The sequence below is a fragment of the Cladophialophora carrionii genome (assembly GCF_000365165.1).
Source record: "Cladophialophora carrionii CBS 160.54 unplaced genomic scaffold supercont1.1, whole genome shotgun sequence".
Classification (NCBI taxonomy): domain Eukaryota; kingdom Fungi; phylum Ascomycota; class Eurotiomycetes; order Chaetothyriales; family Herpotrichiellaceae; genus Cladophialophora; species Cladophialophora carrionii.
This window is the reverse complement of record NW_008481816.1, coordinates 3,113,665-3,138,794: the sequence shown is the minus strand read 5'-3', so window position 1 is coordinate 3,138,794 and position 25,130 is coordinate 3,113,665. Positions and strand designations below refer to the sequence as shown.

General features: G+C 54.9%; 9 protein-coding genes across 9 annotated transcripts; 3 read left to right on the top strand and 6 right to left on the bottom strand.

The window, feature by feature from the left end:
• Positions 1–67: 67 nt before the first annotated feature.
• Positions 68–643, bottom strand: G647_01112 (uncharacterized protein; the record flags this gene model as incomplete). The annotated part of the gene is made up of 1 exon (XM_008724513.1): positions 68–643. One exon carries the CDS (start codon positions 641–643, stop codon positions 68–70), a length of 576 nt encoding a protein of 191 aa, XP_008722735.1.
• A 479-nt stretch (positions 644–1,122) lies between these two features.
• G647_01111 (uncharacterized protein) lies at positions 1,123–2,236 on the bottom strand (the record flags this gene model as incomplete). Its single annotated transcript, XM_008724512.1, has 3 exons — positions 1,123–1,276; positions 1,345–2,024; positions 2,084–2,236. The coding sequence occupies 3 exons, from the start codon at positions 2,234–2,236 to the stop codon at positions 1,123–1,125; spliced, it is 987 nt and encodes a 328-aa protein (XP_008722734.1).
• Positions 2,237–5,346: 3,110 nt separating this feature from the next.
• G647_01110 (uncharacterized protein) lies at positions 5,347–6,000 on the bottom strand (the record flags this gene model as incomplete). Its single annotated transcript, XM_008724511.1, has 1 exon — positions 5,347–6,000. The coding sequence occupies one exon, from the start codon at positions 5,998–6,000 to the stop codon at positions 5,347–5,349; it is 654 nt and encodes a 217-aa protein (XP_008722733.1).
• Positions 6,001–6,880: 880 nt separating this feature from the next.
• On the top strand, positions 6,881–7,423 carry G647_01109 (uncharacterized protein; the record flags this gene model as incomplete). Its single annotated transcript, XM_008724510.1, has 2 exons — positions 6,881–7,226; positions 7,287–7,423. The coding sequence occupies 2 exons, from the start codon at positions 6,881–6,883 to the stop codon at positions 7,421–7,423; spliced, it is 483 nt and encodes a 160-aa protein (XP_008722732.1).
• Positions 7,424–8,176: 753 nt separating this feature from the next.
• On the top strand, positions 8,177–11,935 carry G647_01108 (uncharacterized protein; the record flags this gene model as incomplete). Its single annotated transcript, XM_008724509.1, has 1 exon — positions 8,177–11,935. One exon carries the CDS (start codon positions 8,177–8,179, stop codon positions 11,933–11,935), a length of 3,759 nt encoding a protein of 1,252 aa, XP_008722731.1.
• Positions 11,936–13,077: 1,142 nt separating this feature from the next.
• G647_01107 (uncharacterized protein) lies at positions 13,078–15,357 on the top strand (the record flags this gene model as incomplete). Its single annotated transcript, XM_008724508.1, has 4 exons — positions 13,078–14,228; positions 14,284–14,809; positions 14,864–14,989; positions 15,046–15,357. 4 exons carry the CDS (start codon positions 13,078–13,080, stop codon positions 15,355–15,357), a joined length of 2,115 nt encoding a protein of 704 aa, XP_008722730.1.
• Positions 15,358–15,889: 532 nt separating this feature from the next.
• G647_01106 (uncharacterized protein) lies at positions 15,890–16,753 on the bottom strand (the record flags this gene model as incomplete). The annotated part of the gene is made up of 1 exon (XM_008724507.1): positions 15,890–16,753. The coding sequence occupies one exon, from the start codon at positions 16,751–16,753 to the stop codon at positions 15,890–15,892; it is 864 nt and encodes a 287-aa protein (XP_008722729.1).
• A 504-nt stretch (positions 16,754–17,257) lies between these two features.
• G647_01105 (uncharacterized protein) lies at positions 17,258–22,014 on the bottom strand (the record flags this gene model as incomplete). Its single annotated transcript, XM_008724506.1, has 4 exons — positions 17,258–17,592; positions 17,647–21,319; positions 21,380–21,809; positions 21,917–22,014. The coding sequence occupies 4 exons, from the start codon at positions 22,012–22,014 to the stop codon at positions 17,258–17,260; spliced, it is 4,536 nt and encodes a 1,511-aa protein (XP_008722728.1).
• Positions 22,015–22,629: 615 nt separating this feature from the next.
• Positions 22,630–24,461, bottom strand: G647_01104 (uncharacterized protein; the record flags this gene model as incomplete). The annotated part of the gene is made up of 3 exons (XM_008724505.1): positions 22,630–22,839; positions 22,896–24,193; positions 24,248–24,461. 3 exons carry the CDS (start codon positions 24,459–24,461, stop codon positions 22,630–22,632), a joined length of 1,722 nt encoding a protein of 573 aa, XP_008722727.1.
• Between the last annotated feature and the right edge of the window lie 669 nt (positions 24,462–25,130).

The window sequence follows — 25,130 nt, the reverse complement described above, 5'->3', positions numbered from 1 at the left end:
TATCCTGCCTCGCTCCGCGCGTTCGTCATTGCGTCGATGACGGCACAACAGGCAACCAGGCGCAGCTTCATACCGTCCGCCGATCACTCATGACTCTCACTATCCCGCCCACTCCGACCACTTCCGTCAGCTTTTCGTGCCAACTCAACAGCACACTCATGACCTGTCCTCCTCCACCTTCTCCGAAGTTTCGTGATTGTATCTGACTGAATCCTGACCCTGTGGCCTGCGGACTGACTCCCGTGCCCCCAGCGCCTCCAGTGCCGCTCGCCATACCCTTGTAGATGTACTTCATGAGTGTATCCCCCAGGGCCGTGCCGCCGGGTTGTTTCAGCATCTCGGCCAGTATCCGGCTCACATCGCTCTGTCGGATCCCCTGCAGGACTTCCAGCACGGTGGTGAGGTGGACTTGTTTTGCGCCTTCGTCGCCGGCGAAAGGGGCGGTCTCAAGGGCGGATTGTAGGGCGCCTATGCTGTCTCCGGCTCGAAGCAGTTGCCGGACCTGTTGGCCTATTTGAGCAGATTCCGACGACGTGGACGGTGCGGGTAGGTTTGCAGGGAGGAGGGTGGAGAGGGGGAAGTTGAAGGCTGACTCCGGGTCGTAGGCGTCTATGTTTATTGTCCGCCAATTTATGTTGGACATGGTTGCGGAAGACTGAGGGAGTGTGCTGGCAGGGTTGCTTATGCCTGAACGACGGCGGGGGAAGCAGATTGGCAGTTGATAATTTCGTGAATTACAGGCTTGATTTGGGGATTGGAGAGTAGCTTTGTGCGTGCGGCTGCCAAAGAACCTTCTCTAAGAACGCTGCCACGCGGACGGGTGTACGAGGAAGAAGTAAAACCAAGGCCTCTAGTGAGATAGATACATGAACACGCAGCTGCGGTGCGGGACAAAGTAGCGGAAGAGCCTCCTCAATGGTTACATAATCTGCCAAGAGTCTCTGGTGCAGCCTCGTGACGCGCCTTGGCCAGCCTTGCTTGGTTCAGCTCTTCTTCACTTTCCCGTCATTTCACCGTACACACTTCACCTCCACACTTCGTAAAACCCTATGCTGGCGTCGCCGCCGTCGGTGCTTGGTTGAAACTATTCACAGTCAATACGGCTCCTCGTTCGAAAGAGTGTCACAAGTCATACAGTGCGAAGCCGGGCCTCTCGTCCTTGCCTGCCTTGTTCAAACCCCATGCTTGTGGAGAGTCATCGTGAACGGTCGTTCTCCTCAGGTCTCGACGGTACTTGCCAGCGAAAGAACCGCCCTCGGCTCGATGCATGACACAGCTATATCCGCCAGTCAGCACTGCAGGTCCTAGCACACGCCGACCATCTTTGAGGGTGCAGTCACTTACGTGTTGTCCCAAATGACCAAGTCAGTTGGCTCATGCCACGGAATGCTCAACGTATATTTGTCCTGCGTAGCATGAGCCATGAGCTTGTCCATCAGCTCCTTCGACTTTTCTGGCGACACGCCGACAATATGATCCATATGTGCAGCAATGTACAGATTCATCCGGCCGGATGGCTCGTGCTTCTGTACTATCTTGTGCTTGTGCATGGGGTAGTCATTCACGTTGAGGTCCTTGAAGAACTCGGGTGCCGCCTTCTTGCGTGATGAGTACAATGAGTGGGCGCCGACATAGTCCTTCTCAAGGAGCTCGGCCTTCAACTCAGGATCCAGCTCGTCCCACGCTGTTCGAGTGTCGGCAAAGCCGGTGTTGCCACCAGTGTTTGGCGGGGGCAGCTCGTGAGCCTTCAAGATCGAGTATGACGCCCTCCGAGGATTGAACGACGAATCAACATGGAACAGGGCATTGCCTTTGTTGTATTGGGCTCGTGGGCTATCTGGCTGGAGCACCGTGTTGGTGTCCGGGTCGATATTGCCAGCATCGAACAGCTCGTAGTACCCGTATCGAGGCTTGCGCCCGTTGGTCATGTACGGTCTGATGTCGTCCAATTCGCCAAATCGACGGGAGAACTCAACGTGGCCGGTGTCATCGAGCCCCGTCTTGCGGAACACGATCACGCCATACTAGAGAGCCGTCAGCAGGTCCATGACATCAACCAAGCATCCTTCAATGCTTCTTCTACCTTTGCTGATGCGGCGAGGATCTCCCTGAAAACGTCGTCCTCAAGGGGCTTGGAGAAGTCCACTCCTTCAATCTCGGCCGCGAATGTCGGGTGCAATTTCTTGATCTTTAGTGTCTTGAACTCCGTCTCGGGGGTTAGAAGAAGTCCAGGCATTGTGTTGACTTTCGGGATGAACAGGCTATCTCAAGGGCTGAGGCGGTGTTATTGAATGGTTGATTCAATGGTGAGTTGCAAGTGCTCGGTACGCAACGATCAATATATCGTCGCTGGGAGAGACATCGGCAAGTGTCCGCCTACTCTGACTGCATCTGCCGAAGCCCCATGTACGAGGTACACATCCGCCTGGAGAGACGGTGTCAGCCTCGAGGTTCCCCACAGAGTATTCGCGAAGTTGTGCGGGGAAGATTGGAGATCAAACTCTTCGAACGGAGAAGCGACACACCACCAGTACGTCTCCCGAAAGGCGACAGTTGCATCAGCGGCTTTCTGAAATGAAGTTTCCATCCAGGTGGGAAGGACCGGTGCCACGCCCCTGACTTCGTATGCCTGGGCTTGGATCGATCAAGCTATTTTAGCTCAAAAGACCGGTCTCTTGTTTTGTTCCAACTCTTATGCGTCGTTTTAGCTCCCCATCAGTCAGCTCCAATATTGTCGCCTTTGGTCTTTGACGTCGGACGACATGTGAGCAATGACAGTCTGCCAGCCATGCAAACTTATGATGTGATGGAAGCTGGCGTGCTGGCTTCCAGAGCAAGGCTTCGTCCGTCGGGTCTGGGGGGCCCATCATGTACTCTTCCACAACGCTGAGTTTGCCTAACGACACTTGGAGTCAGACCATCAATGCTCAAGAACACAGAGAGGAAGGGGCTTGCGTTGTGGATGCCTGGTGCTTGTTGGCTTCTGAAAACTCTCAGTCCAGTCAAGCCAAGGTAAGCTTCAGATGTGCCGTTGGTCGTGGCGGTAGCAGGTAAGCACCCTCTTCATGCGAGGAAGTGGTAGGCGGATGGAAACAATAACCCGAAAGCCACCCCGATCATGGACCCTCCAGGCTTTCCAGGTCAAGTCCATAATTTGCAGAGAGGACCTTCATAAAAAAAGGTCTCTGCAGGTAACAAGCAAACGACTGTTTCAATTGACGTCCTCCCCCTGTTCGTTCGGATGAAAGAGGAAGGACTTACGATTTCTCAGATTCACTGCTAGGTACGTCTCTTCACTATCTTCTGGAAGTTGCTCTTTGGAGCTTTGGACCGAGTGACAATGAAATCTTCACGGATGGAAGGGTTCCACCTACTCTTCACTCTTATGGCAGCGATACCCTACTTCTTCCGAATATCACCTCCGCCAAGGCTTCACTCATAGGCAGTGAGAGATTGCGCGCAAAGTGAAGACACACAATCTGCGCATAAATGTGCCCTTCTTCTCCCTCGCGACTTTTGATCTTTTGTCTTCAGCACATCGTCAGATCGACAGGCTTGTGACCAACTACAGCAACTTTACGCTCTTCGCCTTTTGTGAGTCTCTCACACTCGCGAGCCATTATGGCTCCCTTACTCTCCATTCTCCTCTTCGGCCTGATTGCGAGCTTGTGCAGTCCGACAAATGCGCGATGGATCGGCAGCAAGGGCAAACGCACAGACCAGGGTGAAGACTGTCCAGTCTGTGGTGATCAGCAACCTCACTCTAGTAGGTCTTCCGCCTGTCGCAGTTTCATTTACTGACCGTTGTCTAGGTCACGGTCCCTGGGAAGATTGGAGCATGTCGAGCAGCGCTGCGATGGCGACACCCACTGTCACAATCGTAGACACGGCCACGGGATCGGTCATAGCGAGCACGGAGACAGTCACTGCATCTGCTGCCATCGTGACGGCCACAGGTGTTCCAACAGAGCCCGGGTCAGAACCATCCCGTTCCAGCCTTCCTATGCATACTGTCACAGAAACCACCTCGGAGATGAATACTTTCACTGTTACTGAAACACGTGTCTGGCCGCCATCTGCAGAGTCGTCAGGCTCTACTACCGCAGAATCTGCCTCAGTCACCGCAGAGACGAGTGTTGATACGTCCCCGGCAGCAACACCTAGTAGCTCAGAAGACTCAAGCAGCTCTGCAGCCTCAGAGACAAGCACATCCAGTTCATCTGAAGTCACTTCATCCGCCGCCTCCACGACTTCGACCTCCACGAGTGTAGAATTGTCAACCTCCCCGGTCAGCGAATCTGTGGTGTCCTCAGATGTCTCCAGTGCAACATCAGACAATGGCAGCAGTAGCTCCACCTCGACAGATCAGTCTGCAGCGACAAGTGGGACATCTACCAGTGAAGTGACTTCGACCTCAGCTTTACAGTCCCAGGAGTCGTTGACTTCTACTTCAAGCTCCTCCTCAACGTCGTCATCGCTATCGCAGGAGTCAGTGACGGACGTCCCGACATCCCCCGCAGGAAATAGCTCTTCTCCGGCAGGATCTGTTTCATCACCAGCCTCTTCAGGCAATGGAACCTCCGAGGTCGTCGCCCTACTCACGAGCACCGTCAGTCTGGACTACACCACATTCGTAACTGTCGTCCGATCAACCATTATTTCAGTCCAAGTCTCGTCGAGCAGTCAATCTGGTAGTGTTGATCTCCCCATTCCGATTTCCTCCACGACCAATAGCTCCCAGGCCAGCGAGAGCGGAATCACAATCGTACCTCTACCTCCACCTCTTCCTTCCGATCTTTCGACTGGAACATGCACGGATGATTCCTGCACGGGCTCAATCATCATCGCCTTCCCGTCTAACGTCCCGGGACCTGTGTTCGAGCCGACACTGACGCCACCACCGACGGTGACCTTGCCTACCGTATCCTTGGTCGGGCCGAAGCCTACATGTTCGTACAGCGACTTATGGATTCCGGAACTCAATGTCTGGACGTGGTATACGTTGGAGCCATGGTGCTGGACATATCCACTGTCGCTTTCTGAAGACTTCAGTACGACAACCAATGAGCGGAAGGCCATCGTCACTGTTCAGAGCTCAGCTCACTGCCTATGCCCGGAGTGTTGGCTAGGTTCGAATGATTTGTGCCTTGAGAACAGACCCTCTGGATCACACTGTGGTGAGGGATGGTGGTGTGCGGTCACGGCTGGGCCATCTGGACCCTCACATGCGCTTCCCAGTGGTGTTTGTGACGATAGCTCAACGACACAATGGGATCTGGTCAACGGCTGCCCTATCACGAACAAAGCTTCCAGTACAACTTCGGCATCGTACACAACCACACTTACCTACAGCACAAAGACTATCGCAGGTGGCTGGATCGTCTTCCCGTCGTTGGACTGGAAATGCCTCGGCCCATTGTGCAAAGATAGCTGCGGAAATCCGATGTCAGTGGCCGGTGATGCAGTGAAATGTATCCTCAGTCTGTTCACAAACTGCCACATTCCATGTTTAGGCAAGTTCGGGTTCCCTTTCCCGCCATCACCTCCGCATTTTCCACCGATTCCGCCGTTGATATCGGCTTCATTGACATTACCGGTCACACATTGCACAGCAGCACCATGCACGACTGGCAATTCGCAGAACTCAGGGCCCGAACCCGGGGTTGAACAATCAGGTTCCCCAGACCCATCACAGTCATTCAGTACTTCCGGTACTTCCACCACCTCCAGTTCATCCAGTTCGTCCAGCTCCTGCTCGGCAGGGGAATACATCACGTGCAGTGAAACAGTGTCCAACGTGACGTCGAGCGGCACTGTCTTGCCAGATCTGACCACCATTACTTCGTGCGAAACTGCCACGACTTGCTCTGGCACAAACACTGCCACCACGACAACTTCTCTGAACTCTACGTCTGCGGCCCCTGCTTGCACATTGAGTCCGTGGTGGAACGACCCATCTCTTTCGTCCCAGATCGCGAACTGGATTACCCAGTTTCCCATCATCACGGAAAATAGCACGGAGTTTGCAACTTTCAACAATGCCACTCAGACGCCAATGGTTAATACGTCGACATCTGCATCCTCCTCATCAGGTTTCTCACCCACTAGCACGTCGCGCATATCCTCCAGCACCGCTAGTCGCACGCCAACACCGACGACGTCGTCCACACCTCCTATCACAACTGCGTCGGTCGCCACGGAACTGCTAGACTACACAGTGACGCGTACAAGTTCTGACGGCAAGGTATGGAGCGAGCTGGTCTCTGGTGGGCAATTGATCTCAGCCACAGTAATCTCCACTGTGACAGGCTCTGTGCTGCCGGCATGTGGCCCATTTAGCTTTGGACCCTGTACCACTCTGTCGACAAGTTCCTTCTCACCAGGAATGCTGACAGCCAGCGAGCTGCTGTACTTCACCACTGTGCTGACAGACTCAGACTGCAACGTTTGGAGAGATGTTGTGTCAGGAGGAACGCGTGTGACGTCGCAATTCATATCCTCCTCCACCGGATGTTCGACCCCTGGAGGACCCTGGGACTTCTCAGCCTCAGGCGTGCCGTTCACTGGGACTGTTTCGCTGCCACCAACTCCGACTGCCCCTTCAGGGCCACATACTCTGACTGCCACCTTGGCACAGCAGTTGGGTGAAAACAGTTTGACCATTCTCACCTGTGAAGGAACAGCATACCTCGGCTCCACCTCTTGTGACAGTCCGTGGGCCATTCAGACGGTAGTACCCGGCGTTCAACAGGGAACGGGACTTCGTATATCCTCATGTGCTAGCTGGACGGGATTCGTCACAACCACACCGCCAGTTCCGCCACATACTGTGCAATGCGCGACTCCTACCAACAAAGCGGTTGCAACCTGGACGCCAGGCATGCCTTTTTCGCCGTTTGTCGTGTACGGCCCGGGCATCGGGGAAGACCGGAAGGAGGGCCAGCTCTGGCGGTTCTGCGAATATTTGACCGACAAGGCCTTTAACTTCACCATCCACGAGGGTAGTGGTAATCCTGCAGCCAATGTGGTGCCGGGCGTTTGCGAGCTGTGGGAGTTCCCCGGATACTACGCCACGTTCCTTAAGGATTATCCGATCGTCTTTGGACTCGCCTTCGACTACAACGGATGTTCTTCCGCGACCGACAAGCATAGGAATGGGATCAACATGCCGGACTATGGCACCAGCGATTGCTATCACGCCTTCGAGTCACTGCTTGTGGAGAAGTGTGAGTACATTCAGTTTTTCTCCTCCCTTACAATCGACAATTACTGATTGGAAGTGGCAGGTATCTTCACAAACGACGTGATGGCTCAGATGAAAATGGGCAAATATCCCGTAATCGGCGGGATGCTATTCAAGGACTGTATGCGCTGGACGGTCATGGCACCGAGACACGACCTAGCACCACCACCACTCCATTAGGTGGTTTGAGACAGCATTTCGCTATCCAGGTAAAGCAGCGGTCTTGGGATGGAGGCATGATGGAATCGAACGGTGACGTCTTTCCTTGGAAATGTTCATGTGGTGATATGACTTGATGCAGCCAGGCAGTAATGGCCGGAGGTATGCATCTCATTCGCACTCAAATGTGCGCGATGATGAAGAACTTTTACGCGACAAGTACAGCTTGAACAACCTCCGATCTCATACTCTTCTCTCTTCGGTTTGGCGGTCGTCTCGCCAGCGGAACAAGACAAATATTGCGCCTCTTGCGCCGGACAAAGTGTACCAAAATCGGCTCTACGCTTACCTTGTTAGGTAGGAGTTACTTCCGTGTCCACCGCGGCGGCGCCTCCACCGCGTCCCCGGTTTTCGTCGTGTTGTGAAATGTCAAGTCCCAGGTAACCGACCACCACATTCCAACCTCCCCGAAAGAGGCACAACCCTGGCAACAAACGTATAGTCGGCCCGCCATTCCCTTTGTTTTGACCGTTCAATTCCAGTTTGATTGCAAGAGCCGTTCGTCCCTTGTTACTATGTTTGTTTTTTGTCCCCACGACTCATCGATGTGTTATTGTCATTTTTGGCATTGAATCCCCTCTTCGTCTATCTATTTCCTGCGACGGAAAGGGCACTTCACAGGACTAACAGACGGGCTGGACGCCCATAGGAAGCAGATTGAAGCGAGGACTTTTAGTAACTAAGGCAACACAGGCCCACAAAAGTTTAGACGCCATGCCATCCTCCTGGCTCGAAGACGACGAGTCCGGAGCCTGGTGTGCCGATACAACTGACGAAGCACGACGCCAACAGAGTAGCGATTCCGCGGAGGTCAACGTCAAGCTCTCGGCCGCACCACAGCAGGAACAGCAGCACCTTGACACTGGACAAGACGAACACCCCACCAGCTACGCAGGTCTTTACGCGCCGGACACGGGTCTCCACGCGGCGACCCTGAACAGCAGCCCCATCAAGCTAGCCTCAGCTTCACATGCAGACGACATAAGTGGTGGTCACCTACATAGAGTGGCTCAAGAATATAGTTCCGAAGCCGAAGCCGAAGTCGCAAATGAAGGTGAAGGTGAAGACGAGGCATCTGTGTCTGTGTCTGTATCTGCGTCTGGATTTGGATCCGAACTTGGACCTGGTACGGGACCTTTGCCTGGACCCAGCATCCATCGTATCGACCGCCACACCCGCCCCTCAGACAAGGACTCCCTGTTCGGCGACAGCGCCTCCGAAGCAACTGTAGAGGACGTGTCGTGGGGGAAGGCGCGGAACCAGACCGACACTGGGCATGCACACACGACTGTTGTGCCTTCAGTGCAGCCTTCCGTACCAAGACTGGATATAAACATGAATATGAATGTGAATATGGATATGGATATGAGCACCCAATCTTGTTCCAGTCCGAACACGGCTCCAGAGTCTATTTCACCTTCGACGTCCGCGGATCTCGTGAGAGAGGGTATGGGCGCGGGTACGGATGCAGGTGCGAGTGCGAGAGAGAGTCAAAACGTAACCCCGGATTCCCTCCGCGAACACAGCCACCACCGCAGCTCAACCCTCCTCGCCAATCTATTCGCAGAGCAGGGGTGGGCTGAGCACGACCCGGCGCGCACGCCCTCGGGGAACGATAATCTGGGCTGGGACGACGACCAATTCCTGCTGGCTAAACAGAGACGGGAAGCGCGGTGGGAATTCCAGCCCGATCCGGCGGTTGGGTTTGGGGAGGTGCTGGGGCTGGCGGTCGTGGGAGGGGGAAATGAAGGGAAGGGGAAAGATCCAGGAGAGCCAGGAGAGCTGAAGAAGCCGAAAGACAGTGTTGGGACCGGGTCTGGGAAAGCGCCATTTAATGAAGATGAGCACTGTGGTGGATACGATGACGGTGATGGTGATGGTATCGGTGGAGGTCGTAGAGGAGAAGACGGCGGCGGCGGAGGCGACGACGACCATAACATGGATCGATCTGGACATGAACATGAGGGTGGACGGGAATCTCCACCTGATACGCAAGACTCAGTACACCATGAGGATTATGCTGAAGAGGCGTACCATTGTGTAGCTGATGATGGTGATGAAAAGAAGGAGGAAGAGCAAGAGCAAGGCTTCTGCGACGATGAACGCCACCACGAGCATGACCATGACCACGACCATGATCATCACGATCACCATGACTACAACCATGGTGATCCACACGATGAAACCCAGTATCGACACGATTCTGAAAGAGGAAGGCAGCATCAAGATCAAGATCAAAACCAAAATCAAAACCAAAATCAAAACCAAAATCAAACATCTTCCGACGACGAAGACGACCCATGGCCCCCTCCGCGCCCCGAGACAATAGATATACTCGCCGACTCGACACCCTGGGCACACCTCCGCGACCGATACAAACCCGAAGAGGACGACGTGTATTGGAAGCCAGCCAGGTCTCCAGAAACCAAACCTAAACTCCAAGGCTTCGCCCAATACGCCACGCAGTCCAAACCGACGTGGGCGCCGCCCCTGCGTCCTCTGAGCGAGGATGAGAAAGAGTACGCCCGCGTCCTTTATCATGAACGTCTCAAACGCAAGGGACGGGGTCCCTATGCGCGCGACAAACGTGGGCCCGCACAGGAGGGCGAAGCGGAGCAGTTATCTTACGCGGACCCGGATGAGAGACGAGAGATGATTGAGGAGAGGGCGTGGCGAGCCAGGGAGATCAAGAGGCGGAGAAGGGAGGTGTTTTCCGGGGAACATTTCGGGAAGGGCGGGCCTCATGATTCGAATCTTTGGAGCGAGGAACAGAGATTATATATGATGGACACAATTGACTTGGAGGTTGAGACTTTGGTGGAGGAGAGGAGGGCCAAGAAGAGGAGGGAGAAAGAGGCGGAAGAAAAGAAAATGCACGAGGGAGAGAAGGCGGAGGGAAAGTGGAAGGACACGGACACAGACACGGACACGAACAATGCCGAGGGTTCGGTGGGAGAAGAAGACGCAGGATCGTGTGGCTGTCCTTGCGGAGGCGAGCCTTCAAAGTGCTCCTGCCATCCTCTGTACTGTCCTTGCTCAGGCTGTGACCACGCCGAGCAGGCGGAACACTTGCGCCAGGAGGCAGAGATGAAATGGGGAGAGGGCGAGGGCGATGGTGATAATGCTCAAGCACCGACTGAAACTGCCAAACAGCATGGGCCTTGTTGCGGCGGTTCCAACACGCAGGAGAGGTGTGTCTGTCTGCCTGGACTTTGCAGTTGTGCCGGCTGCGAGGAGCATCATGTCGGCCACGGTAAGTCTGGGATGGAGGTGGAGGTGGAGGTGGAAATGGAACCTCCATCGACCCATTCGGGTCTATGGCCGCGGATTCCTGAATCTGAGAGGTTCTTCAAGCTCGAGCAGAAGAGAGTCTCAGACGAAGACCACGACTGCCCTTGCAGTGCCAATGGGGCTTGTCACTGTCCTCCAGGTCGATGCAGGTGTCGCAAACCACTATCTGCACCAGAACAGTGGGTACAGCCACGAGAAGATTTAGCGCCTCTGCCATTCCCTCGGACGGCAGCGACGTGGTCTTCGGGCCAATACAACCATCCCCTGAATGTAGGCTTGACCCAAGGCCCGGCGGCCCCAACCCTGCCAGATGCACCTCCGTCGATTACTGGTGGCTTCTTACATCCGACGGCCGCAGCAACATCAACACCAGCGGCGGTTGCCACATCTCGTCGACAAAGCCCAATACCTCCAAGTCGTCCGGATACTCCGCGTCCACCAGCCGACTCGGGCGCCTCGACTCCCTATGCTGCTGATGTGCTGCACGAGTATGCTCGACACAGTGTGGAGCCCGAGCCGATGCCCCCAAGCCAGACTGACGTCCGACAGAGCGTGGAACCGGAATACCCTCCTCCAGATTGGATACGGGAAACAACCCCCGCGTATGAGGATCGCTCATTCACGCCGTCGCCGTTCTCAAATCGAGGCGACGTGGAAATGCGCGATGCTTCCGGAGGCACGATTGTCCCGTCAACCCTAGGCCGCGATGTGTCTGTTTCTGCACCGGACTTACATCCCGCAGAGCATCAATCCCGGTCTCCACAGAGGCCACTCCCTCCAACAGTCCCCGAGTCACCAATCAAGCAGCCGAAACGAAGCGACAGGCGCAAATCAGCTGTGCAGGGCTCAAAGGTCGAGAAGCGCTCAACGACTGGCACGAAGACGAAACCGAAGAGCCGTAACGTAACACGAAAGCCAACTCAGTCGGTCGGCAAGCTTGTCGAGCAGGTCAAGAAGGGGAGCCAGGATGCCGGACAAGCGGAAGGTAGCTTCGAGTCGGAGAAACCAATCAAGCCTGCGCCGAAACCTGGTGGCAAAGTGGCCGAGGCAGTGAGAAATATCGAGCGACAGGTCCAGCGGCAAGAAAAAGATCTGAAGCAAAAGAACGGCAGCCCGGTGAGGAGAAGTGCGAGGGCGAACAAAGGAGTGAGGACGTCAAGCGGGTATGGGAGTCCCAAGTAGAGTGGTGTTGGAACAGCTCGGATAAGTCGGATAGCCCTGTGCCGCGTCGAACGTGTCCAATTTTGGATATCATCAGTTGCATGTCTCCTTTTTCGGCATGCCACTTGATGACGAGCCGATGAGAGCAATAAGCAAGTCTGGGAATTCATGAGTGACGCCCGTAAAGATCTGCAGCTTAGACCTTTATATCCTGGACGACAGGGTGGCGTGGAGTCTTGCTGATACTGGACTGCCACAAAATCTGAGAGATGTCGATCGCTAGGTCGTGGTAGGCGGCCAAAGTATCTGCACACGAATCTCATAGCGATTTGCGCTACGAAGATGCCTTCCAGACAATACTGCAGATACGGCAGTGACTGGGGAAGAACCCGGCGGGTTTTGCGATGAAAGAACTGTATGCTCTCACAGAGGATACATCGCTCTCCTGGATGAGCCGTTGAAGCGCATCCCTGGGCAGAACCCGACCCGCAACCACAGTAGGAGGTGTTATGGAGTCGTGGTGAGGCTCGTGGTAGGCTGAACGTCTCTGCATGGCCACCTTGAGGGCGCCACCGTGAAATTGTGTACGCAAGTTCTGGGCATTTCAATTGACGTAGAGTCGACAATTGCTCGGCCCGCCGCATTTGGCGCCCCTCAAGACGTATCTGTCGCATTCAGGTTCCGCGAGGTCACACTGTTGATACCCCATTAGTCCTGCCTGAGCGAGTATGTTATGGTGAGACGGCGTAATCTAGCTCCTTGCGCCGTCAACGACACGCATCGCACCTCCGTGATATGGCTAGGTGACTGGCCATTGAGTAGAACCGTTGTTGTCGTGATTTGCTCGAACAGGCAGCAAGCGCTCAGTCGGCATTTGAAGTTGCTGTTGGAGACGCCCTGGACGCCTCCCAAGATGGCGTGAAGAGCCAAGAGAGGCCAGCCCTGGCCAGATGAGTTTACAGTCTCGAGAGGCTCAGACTCGTTTTGGCACGATGCAGTGCAAGCAGCAGCTGCGGCTGAAGAGGCGGGGCGCCAGAGATACGTGGGCCAATCAGAAAATTCAGCATGAATAGTGGCTCAATGGTGGAGGGCGCATGCACCAATGAGGTTAGCGTAATCCGATACGGCAAGACAGCCGAGAGGGTCTGATGCTTCCGTTCGTTATGTCGCTTCACAGCTCCGCAACCACCAGCAACAACCACGTCAGCCACGACCAAAAGCCGTCGACAAGCGTCTTCGTTTTTCAGCTCGAGTGGCTCTGGATCGATAGTATTCCGTACGAGGGATCACTGACCTTCAATCATGATGTTAAGGTTGCACAAACGGCAGAAGATCTTCTCCTATATTACCTCTTGAGATGGCGCCAGAGCTTCAGCTCCATCCCACCTCCTCCTTCACCCCCGTGGCTCTATCCTTCAGCCATGGCACTGGCCGCCGCAAAAGTGACACCAGCAACTACCCCATCCACCTCGACCGTTGAGGCTGTCGACCCGAGGTTTATTCTACAAAACCTCGCCGCCAATGGCATAACTGTCAAAGACCCATCGAACGTAAAATTGTTCGCGGCGGCCTCTGAGCTCAGCACCGGAAAGCTCAATAGAGACGACTTTCTCGATATTTGCTTGCCACTTGTAGCACCTATCCTGGGGATTAAACCTCTTCTCGATGTGACGGATATACTGCAGAGCCTGGCAGACGACATCGCAGAAAATGCAAAACAGCTCAACAATATAGCTGAAGCCGATGTCCTGCGGCAGCGGTATCTTGGAGTATTCGAGACAGCAAGAGATCTGGAGCCGGAATCGATCCGCATCGTTGTTGCCGTCAAAGAAGTGTTGGAAGACACTTTCGACGACCATGAGGTCACTTATCTCCAAGCCGACTCAGCCTCCATCCGAGACTTCCTGCGAGAGGAAACAGTGCCATTCCTCGGGGAGGTGGAAAATAGAGGAGTCAGCAATGTTCCGATTGATCATATCCGCCGCAAGAGAAACGAGCTGAAGGCACAGATCGAGGTGCAGCGCAAGAATGTGAACGTCCATTTGCAGCGCGTCGAGCGTGGCATCGACAATTTGACAGACGGAACCTACTACATCAAGACGAACCATCTCCCTCGCTATGCAGCCGCGGCAGCGTTAGAAATCCTTCTCCGTGGCTATTATGTCCTGCTCGGAAGGCTGGATAAGGAAGACATCATGATCGAATCTGATTCTCAGAATCTGATGTTGCTGGCGAAAGAGCGCGTAGAAGTCATGCAATCACTCCTGGAGCAATACAAGGATCGCCGAGAAAGCCTGTTGACGACCGAAGCATTGTAAGACTTGGTCCGGCCCACCCCTTTCCTCCCGCATGCTGAACCTTGCACACAGGCATGAAGATGACTTCATTGCTCGCACGTTCAAATACTACATCAACGATGCAGGCTCTCCAAACGACATCCTATGTCCACGTATCCGGCTCGCAGACCTCGATCTCCTAGTCTCGAAGCATAGAGACGTTCAAGTTTCCACACAGGAAGACGGAACCTTCATTTATCGATACGATAGCATCACTCGTTCACATGAGCGTAATAAAACCCGCATCTGTGGAGACAGCCTGTCTAGCATGGCTCGTACTGACATCCGCACGTTGCTCAAGCCCGACGGCCTAGTCTGGCGAAACCACTTCCAGCCACATGTGGACCGCATCGAGATGATCTTGCGTGCTATCCTGGGCCCACAACGGCTAAAGGAAGCTTCTCTCACGAGCGAGCGACTTTCCAAATGGCCAAAGACTGTCCCGCTCTCACGCTTCAGACCGGAACACTGGGGCGACTCGATTCCACATTTCATGGATGCTGATAAAAAGATGTACTACATGATATATCATATTGCCGGTTGGAAGGTCGTCGGAGAGGTATGCCTTCTGGCTTGTCACACTGCATTCAGTTTACTAATACTGCTACCATAGTTTCGTGAGGACGCCAGCTGGATTGCCTACCCCAAGCAAACCTGTTCTGGGCCCAAGGTCTTTCACCCCGGAGAAGACGACTACTACCGGTGCGAAATTCTCGTTGATGTTGGAAACTGCGAATGGGTAAGTGAAGCTGCACTGTGACTTGGACGGTCTCGCTAATGGCAACAACAACACAGGTGCCAGTCACCGATGGCAACCCTCCTAAAAGGGTGGTTGACATGGGCGAAAACGAGCAATCGATACCTTTCCTCATTGGCAAGATCTTCTACGACGAAGGTGACCAGAGAAATCTTTCCAATGCCGCTGATGTCCACTATACTATGGAGGGGGATGACCTCAAGACTCTGAGGTGGTCTGTCGCAGCATATCCGGACAATGACGAGGTGAAGACGAGCACGAACTACCATGTCTTGTGCTACGAAGAGGATCATTTAGTGGCGGGAATGTCGAGTCTTCATCTTCCGGATCCAACGCTGAAAGTTACGTAAAGCAGTATCGTAGTACATATCACCACATCAACAATACCACAGACAGAGCAGAAAGACCACGAGCCGGACTTTTACTCTTCTTCACGGGAGTAGATGGCACGACAATTGATAGGGGCCCCCACGATCCACGCTAGGCCGAACAAGGCAGTCGACGCAGCCGACGCAGCCAACGCGAGCCAATGAGCGCGTACGAGGCTGCGAGTAGTCCTGAGGATTTCTTCGCCAACCGATAATACATACTTAGGTATTCCCTGTGTGCCGATAGGGACTCTACGAGGTATGCCTCTCTCACTCTGGGTTTCATCCGACTACGCTAAACTGCAGACGTATTGCGCTCCAAACGTGACTTTCTCACTTCTTGCAAGCCTTGAAGGCGCGCCCACGCAGTAATTAACTAGCTTCGACGCAACATGTCTGTGACCAATCCGGCTATCGCGAGGTTGGCGGACACGCCGTTGATGAAGCTGACTGACTGTCCCAAGTCCGTGTGGTGCAGGACCCACCACCTCAGCCAGCGGTGCCGTGGTTCTTGTCAGCCCTCCGCAACTCGTACAACCTCGTCTGCGAATGCCCTCAAATCCTGGAATCTCCAAGCATAACCCACCAATTCCTTCTCCAGCGCCATCTGACTCTCGGCCTCCTTACCCCACCGCGGTCCGTCGCCTATCAGCCACACAGAACTCAAGCCCAACCTCTTCGCGGGCGCTTGATCATGGCCCAGACTCTGCGCCACGTGCAGGATCTCGTCCTTCTTGATCCCCCCTTGCTCGACACAGTACTGGATCAAAGTTTCCAACTTGGCATCATCGGCACGAGAACCGTCGTCGTCGTCGTCGTCGCCAAAGTCCTCGGCCGTGAAGACTTTCCACCACTCAATCTCGCCGAGCCGGCTCGCCGCCGACGAGGCCGTGATGTCCCAGGCGTAGCGATCAATGTTCGACAAGGCCACCAGTCGAAAATGCCTGCTCAACGTCTTCAACGCGTCCAGCGTGCCGGGAAACGTGGGCCAACTCGCAATGACGTCCTCGCTTCCAAACCGTCGGGCCTCATCCTCTGAGGTGTCCACGTTCAATTCCTTCGCCACGCGTCTCCAAATCTCCTGCAAGATCTGGTCGAAGCGCTTGACCGGCTTCTCGAGCTTGATGGCGTCTTCCTGCCGTTGGAACAGTTTCAAGAACTCAATTGACCCCACCGTTGCCGAGTTGGGGATTGTGCTTGACAACGGCTCTGGGTTGAGGAATGGCGACGACGACGGCAGTCGAGACAGGAGAGGTTGGAAGGCGTCTAGGATGTGAGCCTTGTATTCGATCAGACTGCCGTAGACGTCGAAGGACAGGACCCGATATTGCAACAATGCCAGAGGCGGGTTCGTGGGTCGGGGCATCGGCAATGCCATGGTAGTGGTCGGGCGATACGTTGAACTTTCCCCACAGCCTGCAACAACCCTTGCAGATTTTGATACAACCTCGTTCAACGACGCTGCTTTCTGACTGCTAGTACAAGACAGTGACTGATGAAGCGTTGTCGGAATGGAGAAGTGGATGAAGTTGTCTGGCCGTTCGAATGATACGTAATTGAATTCAAAAGACGGATGTGGTATTGGCGCGATTAGGTAAGCAGAATAAACTTCACGTGACTTCAATTTGTTGCTCGTCGCTGCGACGAAGTATTGCTCTCGATCATAGACACACTCTTCGTCACTACCTCGCATTCGATCCCAGTCGCTCTCCGTCGGTTCGCATTTGCTCTGACTGGACCCAATGGGAGAGACAACTGCGCAATCACATAACTCTCTGCTCGTGCTTTCGTTTCTCATCACACTCGCATTTGCACCACAGACATAACAGGGACACGGCCTAGCACGATCTCGTCTTCCGCGGCCACTTTCCACGCCCCACGTTCATCGTTTGCCCTTCTTCTTAGTCGGCACCACCTTGAACTGAGCAGTGCCTTCCTCCTTCGCTGCGGTGACATTTGCTGGGCCCTTCTTTGCCACTTCAGACCAGCCACCTCCCGCACCACCCGCGCCCTTTGTATCTGCTCCAGCGCCGATACCCATCATCGGTTGAGCACCAGCCGCAGACTCTATGACACCCTTGTCCGCAAGTTTTCTGCGCCGGACAAACTCTTCAGCGAAGCGCCGCCCATCGAGGATCTGTGAACTCGCATAGACACTATCTGATATGATTTCGATCTCAGGTGGGAGCTGGAGCAAGTCTTGCACAAAATTGTCAACTGCAAGCGTGTCAGCATACAAGAGCTAAAGCGGATGGTGAAGAGCAAACTCACGGTTGATCCCAGCATTCAGCCCCTTTCCGAGCGCCCCTTTGATCCACTTGGTGAATTCTTCATTCGCTTTGCTCTGATTTGGGAGGGTGGTACTTCTGGCCGTCTGTACCGCCGGTCGAGTCTTAGGCGTGTTACTGGTAGAGACGGTACGAGACACAGGTTGGGGTGTGGCAACAACGGCGGGAGGAGCTTTGGCTTTGCCACCAGAGCCTACCGTGGTCCACGCACCTCCAGACGAAGTTGGGACAGCCGGAGCAGCTTTGCTGGCCAGTTCCGCGTACCTCTTGCCCACGGCAGCTGCAGCAGAATTGGCAGCGTTCTGCGCATTAGCTACGACTTGAGCCGCCGCGGCGCGTTGTTTGCGACTTTCTTCCTCTTTCTGGATCTGCGCGAGAGTTTTTTTGGGAGCCGTACCTGCTCCAGCTCCAACTTTCGCAGGTGTTTGCTTAGACCAGACGGACGTAGTCTGGGAGCCAGGTGTCCCGGGAGAGGCTGCACTGCCCCAAGTCGATGTTGATGGCAGACCTGGCGCAGGAACCGGAGCTTGACTCTGGGCCAGGGCTAGCCTTTCTTGCTCTGCCTGAGCACGCCTAGCGACCTCCTCCTGTACTGCGGCATTCTTGGCTTCGGCTTCTTGAATCTCTTTCAGAGATGGGCCTTTTGGGTGCTCCACGGTCCGCTCAGCCCAGGGAGCGACGGACGCAACAGGAGTCTCGATGGGCGTCTGAGTAGCCGACCTTGACTCGGCGGCTAGAGCGTCAGCAACGTGCTGTCGGTTTCGCTGAGCTGCCGGGGCAGGCAATGGGGAGATCGAGACAGGCGGGTGTTCAATCGGAGTATCTTTCTTCGCCCATTCGCTTTCCTCGGCCGCCGCTGCCTGCTGACTGGCAGCGGCAATCTGTACTTGCTGAGCTAATGAAAGCGACTCAGGTTCTGGCTTAGCAATAGCAGGTGGATGTCCGATAGGTGCAGGAAGCTTGGCCGATGGCAATGGGATAGGCTGCTCGTTTGCCGGACGTGGAGCACCAATGGGTTGCTGTCGAGGCTCGTCAGGGCCGAGACGACCGGCCGGGATGTCTGCTTGTCCACGTAGGCTGCGGAACTCCTCCAGTCGCTCGTTGCGACCCTGTGGGCCTAAAAAAGCCTCTTGATGTCCTCGCATATCGGCTTGTTGCTGTTGCTGCTGCAGTCGGGCCCTATCTTGAAGCATGGTATTGACTGGTTGGGAAGAAGGTCCCGCCTCTGTCGGGGGTGGACCTAAAGGGGCACTGGCAAATGGCAGTCCCGCACGTTGGCTGAAACTCAGGCGTTCCATCATATTCTGGACGTCGTCTTCGCGACCGAAAGCTGGTCCCCCAACAGGGCCAGCGTGTTGGGTAAAGGGCGCCGGCTGTTGGGGTTGCATCATCGGTTGGATAGGGGACGGTTGGTAACCTGTAGGGGAGGTGATGCTGCCGAAGCTGGGCTGGCTCTGAAGAGAGTGGGCGCTTGAATGGTGCTGCAAAGAATGCATGCCATTTTGCATCTGCATCTTCATAGCCATTTGCTGTTGCGCAAGGTGTTCCTTCTGTCTCGCCATCAGGTATTGCTCTTCTTGCTTGCGTCGCTCCAGGGCATTCTGCTGTTCAGCGGTCAAGGTAGTGCCAAAACTCGGAAAGCTATTCGCGAAGGGAGGCTGAGTAGTTCCGCTAGTCGGTGGTATGGCTGGGTTTGCCCAGGTGTTTCCTGGACCAGAGGTTGGCGGACCGTGCGGAACACCGATTTGAGGCACCAGGAAGGGCTCGCGAGAATTTCCGATACGTCTCACAAGCTGAGCGAGCGGCTCGAATTCAGCATCTTCAAGCTTCTTCACCTGCAGTTCGGCAGTGAAGAAGCCGGCTTTAAACCAGTCGTGCATCTCAAGACCTGACCATGGCCCTTGCGTATTGCCCTGAGGGTCCCGATAGATCCAACGCATACGGTCGGGCATGACCATTTGTCGCTGCTGTGCTGCCGGCAACTGATTCGAGGAACTGCTACCGCTCGATTGACTGAGACCATGGCCGGATTGGTAGTTGTCCGACCCGCCTGCTCTCGGTCCTGCCGTTTGTGGACCTGCACCAGAAATGGCAACTGAGCTGGTTGGCGGTCCTGAGCCTGGAAGACCGTACTGCCCATTTCCCGGCTCCTCCACGCTCCTCATTGAGGGGGAGTCATCGAAGACACCGGATCCACGAGGGAAGTCGTCGTGTCGACGAGAGGCAACATCAAAGGGATCGCGCATAGGATGCTGCTGGGCGCTTTCGGGTCGAGAGTCAAAAGATCGCGCCTCGTTCCTGCTATCCCCACGGACGTGTTCTTGCATGGCCGCCGGCAACATGGCTCCGAGTCGACTCGAGCGACCGGCAGAGCCGAAGCCGCCGAAGCCGCCCCCTAGACCACCGGGAGACTGTAACTCAGACAAAGGACCGAATACCGGATCACCAAATGCAGACGTGATACCACGGTCCATGGCAGGCTTGCCAGACCCAATGCCGGCCGCAGACCACATCGGATTGCCTCCGAGACCACCAAAGCCAGGTAGACCACCAAAGCCACTGACGCTACGAAGGCCACTCGCTGAGTGTCTCCCTTCCTCGGTGCTGGGATACATATTGCGACGTGGTGCAGCACCACCAAAGTGGGGAAGACCTGAAGCTTGAGATGCAGAATCATTCGTATCTTGTTCGTCTTCGATACGGCCATGGGGGCTCTGATATGGGTTAGTATTTGTCGGGCTCATCGGCTCATGTGAATTGTGTGCTCGTCCGTATGGAGTTTGCTGATATGGATCATCATGGCTGAAATCGCGGGTCCCAATGGATTGATGGGGTCCAAATGCAGACATGCCCATCTGCTCGATGCCGGGAGCGGCTGGACCGGGATCTTGAGAGCCACCAAGGGCTGCACTTCCTGTCCGCATAGGATCATCCTCGTACGGATTAGTCTCACTACGACCTGGGCGAGTTTTCAGCTCGTCGCGCAACCTGGCTTGCCTGGGACCGACGTCCTCCTCGGGGAGGTTTTCAAGGGCACCAAACAATCCTTTGTCTTTGGCGAGCTGGGAGACATCTTCCGAGCTTGCCTTGGACTGGAGGATATCCTTGAATCGACTGGAACCGCGAGCACTGCCGAAACCGGGTCTCTTGTCGCTCGACTCGGACGGCGCCCCGGTAGCCCCGATGGCGAAGCTGCCAAAGGTACCCATGGAACCAAAAGCTGACCCCTGCCCGCCCGCTGACCAGGGCGAGGCAGAGAGCGGGTTTCCTCCTGCGCTCAATGGACCGGTTGCAGCTCTTCGCAGCCCAGGCAATGGAGGCTGGAGTTCGGGTGTTTCCTCCGGCTCTTGATTTTCTTTGCTCGTCGGCGTGGTTTCCTCTTCCTTGTAGTCTGTTCGACGCCGTAAGAGGGCAGGCGGAGGCGTTGCAGTATTTGACTCGGTTCGGAAGAACGTCTTTCCCTCCACAGGCGAGAGGGGGCCGTTGCCCATGAATGAGTCGCTCGTCTCGCGCCGACGAGTGCCAGGTCTTGAAGCTCCTGGGGTGTTACTATATGTCGATAAGGACGCTTTGCGACCAATAACCCCGACCCCAGTAGACTCCTTGGTGATATTCTGCTGTGGTTTGATGGGCGAGTTGACCGACGATGAGAAGAGCTGCTTCCGACATCAGCTATCACGTCCATGGCCCGCACATGACTTGAGAGTGTTTCTTACCTGCTTCTCCTCCTCGGTTAAGTTTGTCAGGCCGAACGGTTCTGGATTTACGCCGTAATTCCAACAGACTTCTGGTCCAGGCGTCTGATCTTTCCCGTCACCGGCGGCACCTTGGTCCCGTAGCCCCGTTTTGCTGTCGAGAGGGTCCCAAGTTCCGGCGAAGATATCTTCCAAGTTCCTGTCTAGAGCCGACGTCTCTTTTAAAGTTTGGAATATGTTCAGGAGCTGGTCTTTGGAATACCGCATATCGCCTGAAGGAGGGTTGCGCGACGTGGTGGAGTTCGCGGCGCTGAGATGGGGAGGGATGTACACGCCGCCGGTGGTGGTAGCTGAGGCACTGGCAGTTCCGGTTTCTCGTGTCTGTGAAGGCGTGGTGGCTAAAGAGGGTCTGCGGAAGGTCTGGGTGGCACCATTCACGTTTCTTCGAGACCTGCAAATATGGCGAAATAGTCAACAAAATGGTCTGAGGGCTCAATGTCTTAACGACACTGTGCTTTCTGTGCTGAATGTGCTTTCTTGAAGAGTTCGTTGTCATACCATTCACTCGAGCCAACGTTGTCCCTCCTGCTCCCCGAACTGTCCCCGTTAGTGCTCGCAGCAGCAGAGGCGAAGGTAGGTGCAAATGGAGAAGGCATTGTGTGAAAGTGTGAAGGAGAAAAAGCGGTATTGTGGACCGGGTCCGCTACAGCAGCTTCTTAACGGATTCGAGGACGAAATGCGGTATGTGGGCGCGTGAGTTCTCGAGTGTGGGAAAAGCGCGGGTGTGGTCGAACGACGGACGACAGGTTTGCGGATATGGATGGTTCTACAGGTCGAAGTATACGGTTCGTGGCTAGATGTTTGGTTGTCACCGGTGGCTGAAAATAAATTCACGTCAGGTCGTTCAGTTCGGGGGAGGAACTGGAGGAGAGGAAAGACTGAACAGAGCGCACTGACTGACGGTCTCATTTCGACCAGTAGCAGGCGCATACCAAATTACTCTACTGGCACCAGCAAGCCTATGATTTTGTTATAGGCACCACTACGCTTAACTGGAAGGGGCTAAGGGCGAGGCACCGGAACTCGAATTCTCCTGAGATCTTTCCACGATTGTCGGTTTGGGCCCCCGACTGGACTCGATCGCCCCACGCCATGCGCCCAGGACCGCGCACAAAACACTGATGCGCGTGCTCGGTCTCAAAATTGCAAATATCAGTGCGCGCCGAAGTTCTGTACAGTCCAAGTGGCATCATGCCGACATATCCCGCCCCTCAGCCAAATATCAATCTACCCGCCTGTCGCTGTCGGAGCGCAGCGGCGATGCCCACAGCCGCAAAGCTCAGGGCAGCCAGGCCCATGGTCTTGTAGCTCACCTGCGACTCTTCCACGACGCGCCCGATGTACGTCGGGTTTTGACTGGCTAGCTTCTCTGCGCCGCTGCCGGACAGATCATAGTCTGACCAGTTGACACTACTCAGAAGCTATCAAACAAGTCAGCGTTACGGGCGTCTCGAGGTCAGTACTGATCAGGGCTCACCTTTTGATAGTCGACCACCGTGCGGCTCCAGTTGTTGGTGATCTTGCCGCTTTCTTTGACTTTGTACCAGCTGTTGCAGTTGGGATCAGCGAAACTGCTCCTCTCCAGCTCAGATTGGATTTCGTCGTTGTATTCCTGGAGCCTCTTGGCGTTGGGCTGGATCACCAGGCTGCGGCCGTTTCGTCGGGCTTCAATGACTTCTTTGATGAGAGCATTGATGTATTTGCTCTGCGCCTCGATCATCAGGATGATGCTGTTGTGACCAAGGTTCGTATTCGGTCCGTAGAGCATGGCGAAGTTGGGCAAGCTCTCGACGGTGACACCATAAAGTGCCTGCCCACCTTCTTTCCAAATGCTTGAGAGGGTCCGGCCTGCGCTGCCAGTGATGTCGATCGGATGCATGAATTCCACCGTGCGAAAGCCCGTGGCCATCACAATGACATCGTACTCCTCCTCTTTGCCATCAGTAACAATGCCCGTGGCCGTGATCTTCTCAATTTTGCCCGTTTCCAACTTGACATTGTCCCGGAGGAACACGGGGAAGTAGTCGTCGCTGATGATGACCCGCTTGCATCCAATGGAGTATTGGGGCTGCAGCTTCTCCCACAAATCAGGACGATCGGGGAGTTGGGCGTGCATATGATCTTTGCTCACTTGCTCCATGAATTGCGCGGTCGCGGAAGCGTTGTCGAATACGGCGGCATGGAAGCTTTCCCGGTAGTCCATCATGTCGGCACGTTTCCGATGTCGGATCAAGGGCACGTACTTGTACAGGCTCCTTTTCCAAGGAGGTATGGAAGAGTCAAGACGGGGAATGACCCAGTTGGGCGTCCTTTGGTGAATGGTGAGGTGGCCGACTTCTTTCACAATTTCGGGTATGATTTGCGCAGCGGTCGCTCCATTCCCAATGATTGCGACTTTCTTGCCTCGTAAGTCGTAGCTCCAGTCCCACCGAGCACTGTGCATCATCTTTCCTCGAAACTCATCCACGCCTGGAATATCAGGCATCTTTGGTACGTTCAGTTGGCCGACAGCGGAGACCAGGAAGTCCGAAGTGATTGTGTATGTGCTTCCAAACTCCGCATCTTTGGCGCCTTGCACGGACACGGTGGTCTTCCACTTCTTCTCCGCGTCGTCCCACTTCGCAGAATCAACGGCGGTGTTAAAGCGGACATAGCGGTAGAGCTCGTATTTTGTTGCCACTTTCATAAGGTACTGCAGGATTTCCTCTTGCCCAGGATACTCTCTTGTCCAATCCGGATTCTGCTCGAAGGAGAAACTGTACAGGTGCGACCATACTGACGCAGAGTGTTAGTATGTCTCTGCCCGAACGTCTACCAGACGGATCTTACCATCACAGCAGCATCCTGGGTACTTATTATCCCGCCATGTACCTCCGAGACCTCCACTCTTTTCCAAAATGATGAAGTTTCTGCAATTGTTCCTCTTGATCAAGTCAATCGCCGTACACATGCCAGAGATGCCGGCGCCGATAATAACCACGGCTGCTTCGGTGTGATCCTTGTTGCCCACAGGCACCTGAGGCCACGGCATATCACCCCCCATCGCAGCTGTTTGGGTGGCGTGTCCTGATCAAATGGAGATCGAAGAGAAGGTGTGTTCTGGAGTTGTACTTAGCAATGCATACAAGGCAGTTTCAAGCGCCAGTGAAGGAGAGGTGGTGACCATTTTAAAGGTAGACTGTAGATCAGTAAATTAAAATCAATACCCGATCGAGTAGTGCCCTGTACAGCTTGGTCCGAGGTAATTGACATGCCCGAGTGCGAGCAACAGTGGACAAGAAACTGCCATGAGAGGCATAGACGGGCCGTAACGGGCCAATGGACCAGCGTGATGAACGGCTCATGCGGGGAAATCGTGAGAGCTTGAAGCCCAGCGGCCAGAGTCTAGCCCTCCGCGTCCGCCCTGCATGACTCGACTTGGGGCTCCTATCTTTGGTTCTGTCGCGCGATCTTCCCTGACTCGGCTCCTCTGACACATTAGCAGAGCGGAAAGACTCGCGCATACATGATGGCCGCAAGGACACCGCAATGCAATGCACGCGCTCTTGTGGCAAACGGGGTGGATGCAGGCTGTCAATTCGGCATGGTTTCGGCAGTGCTGAGTTGGATTTGTCTGAGAGAAGACCAACTCCTTGTCATGTTGCTGTATCGGAGACGCCTAGATTTCAGGGGAAAAGTTCCTCTAAGCACAGCTCGTGGCCATCCGATTTCT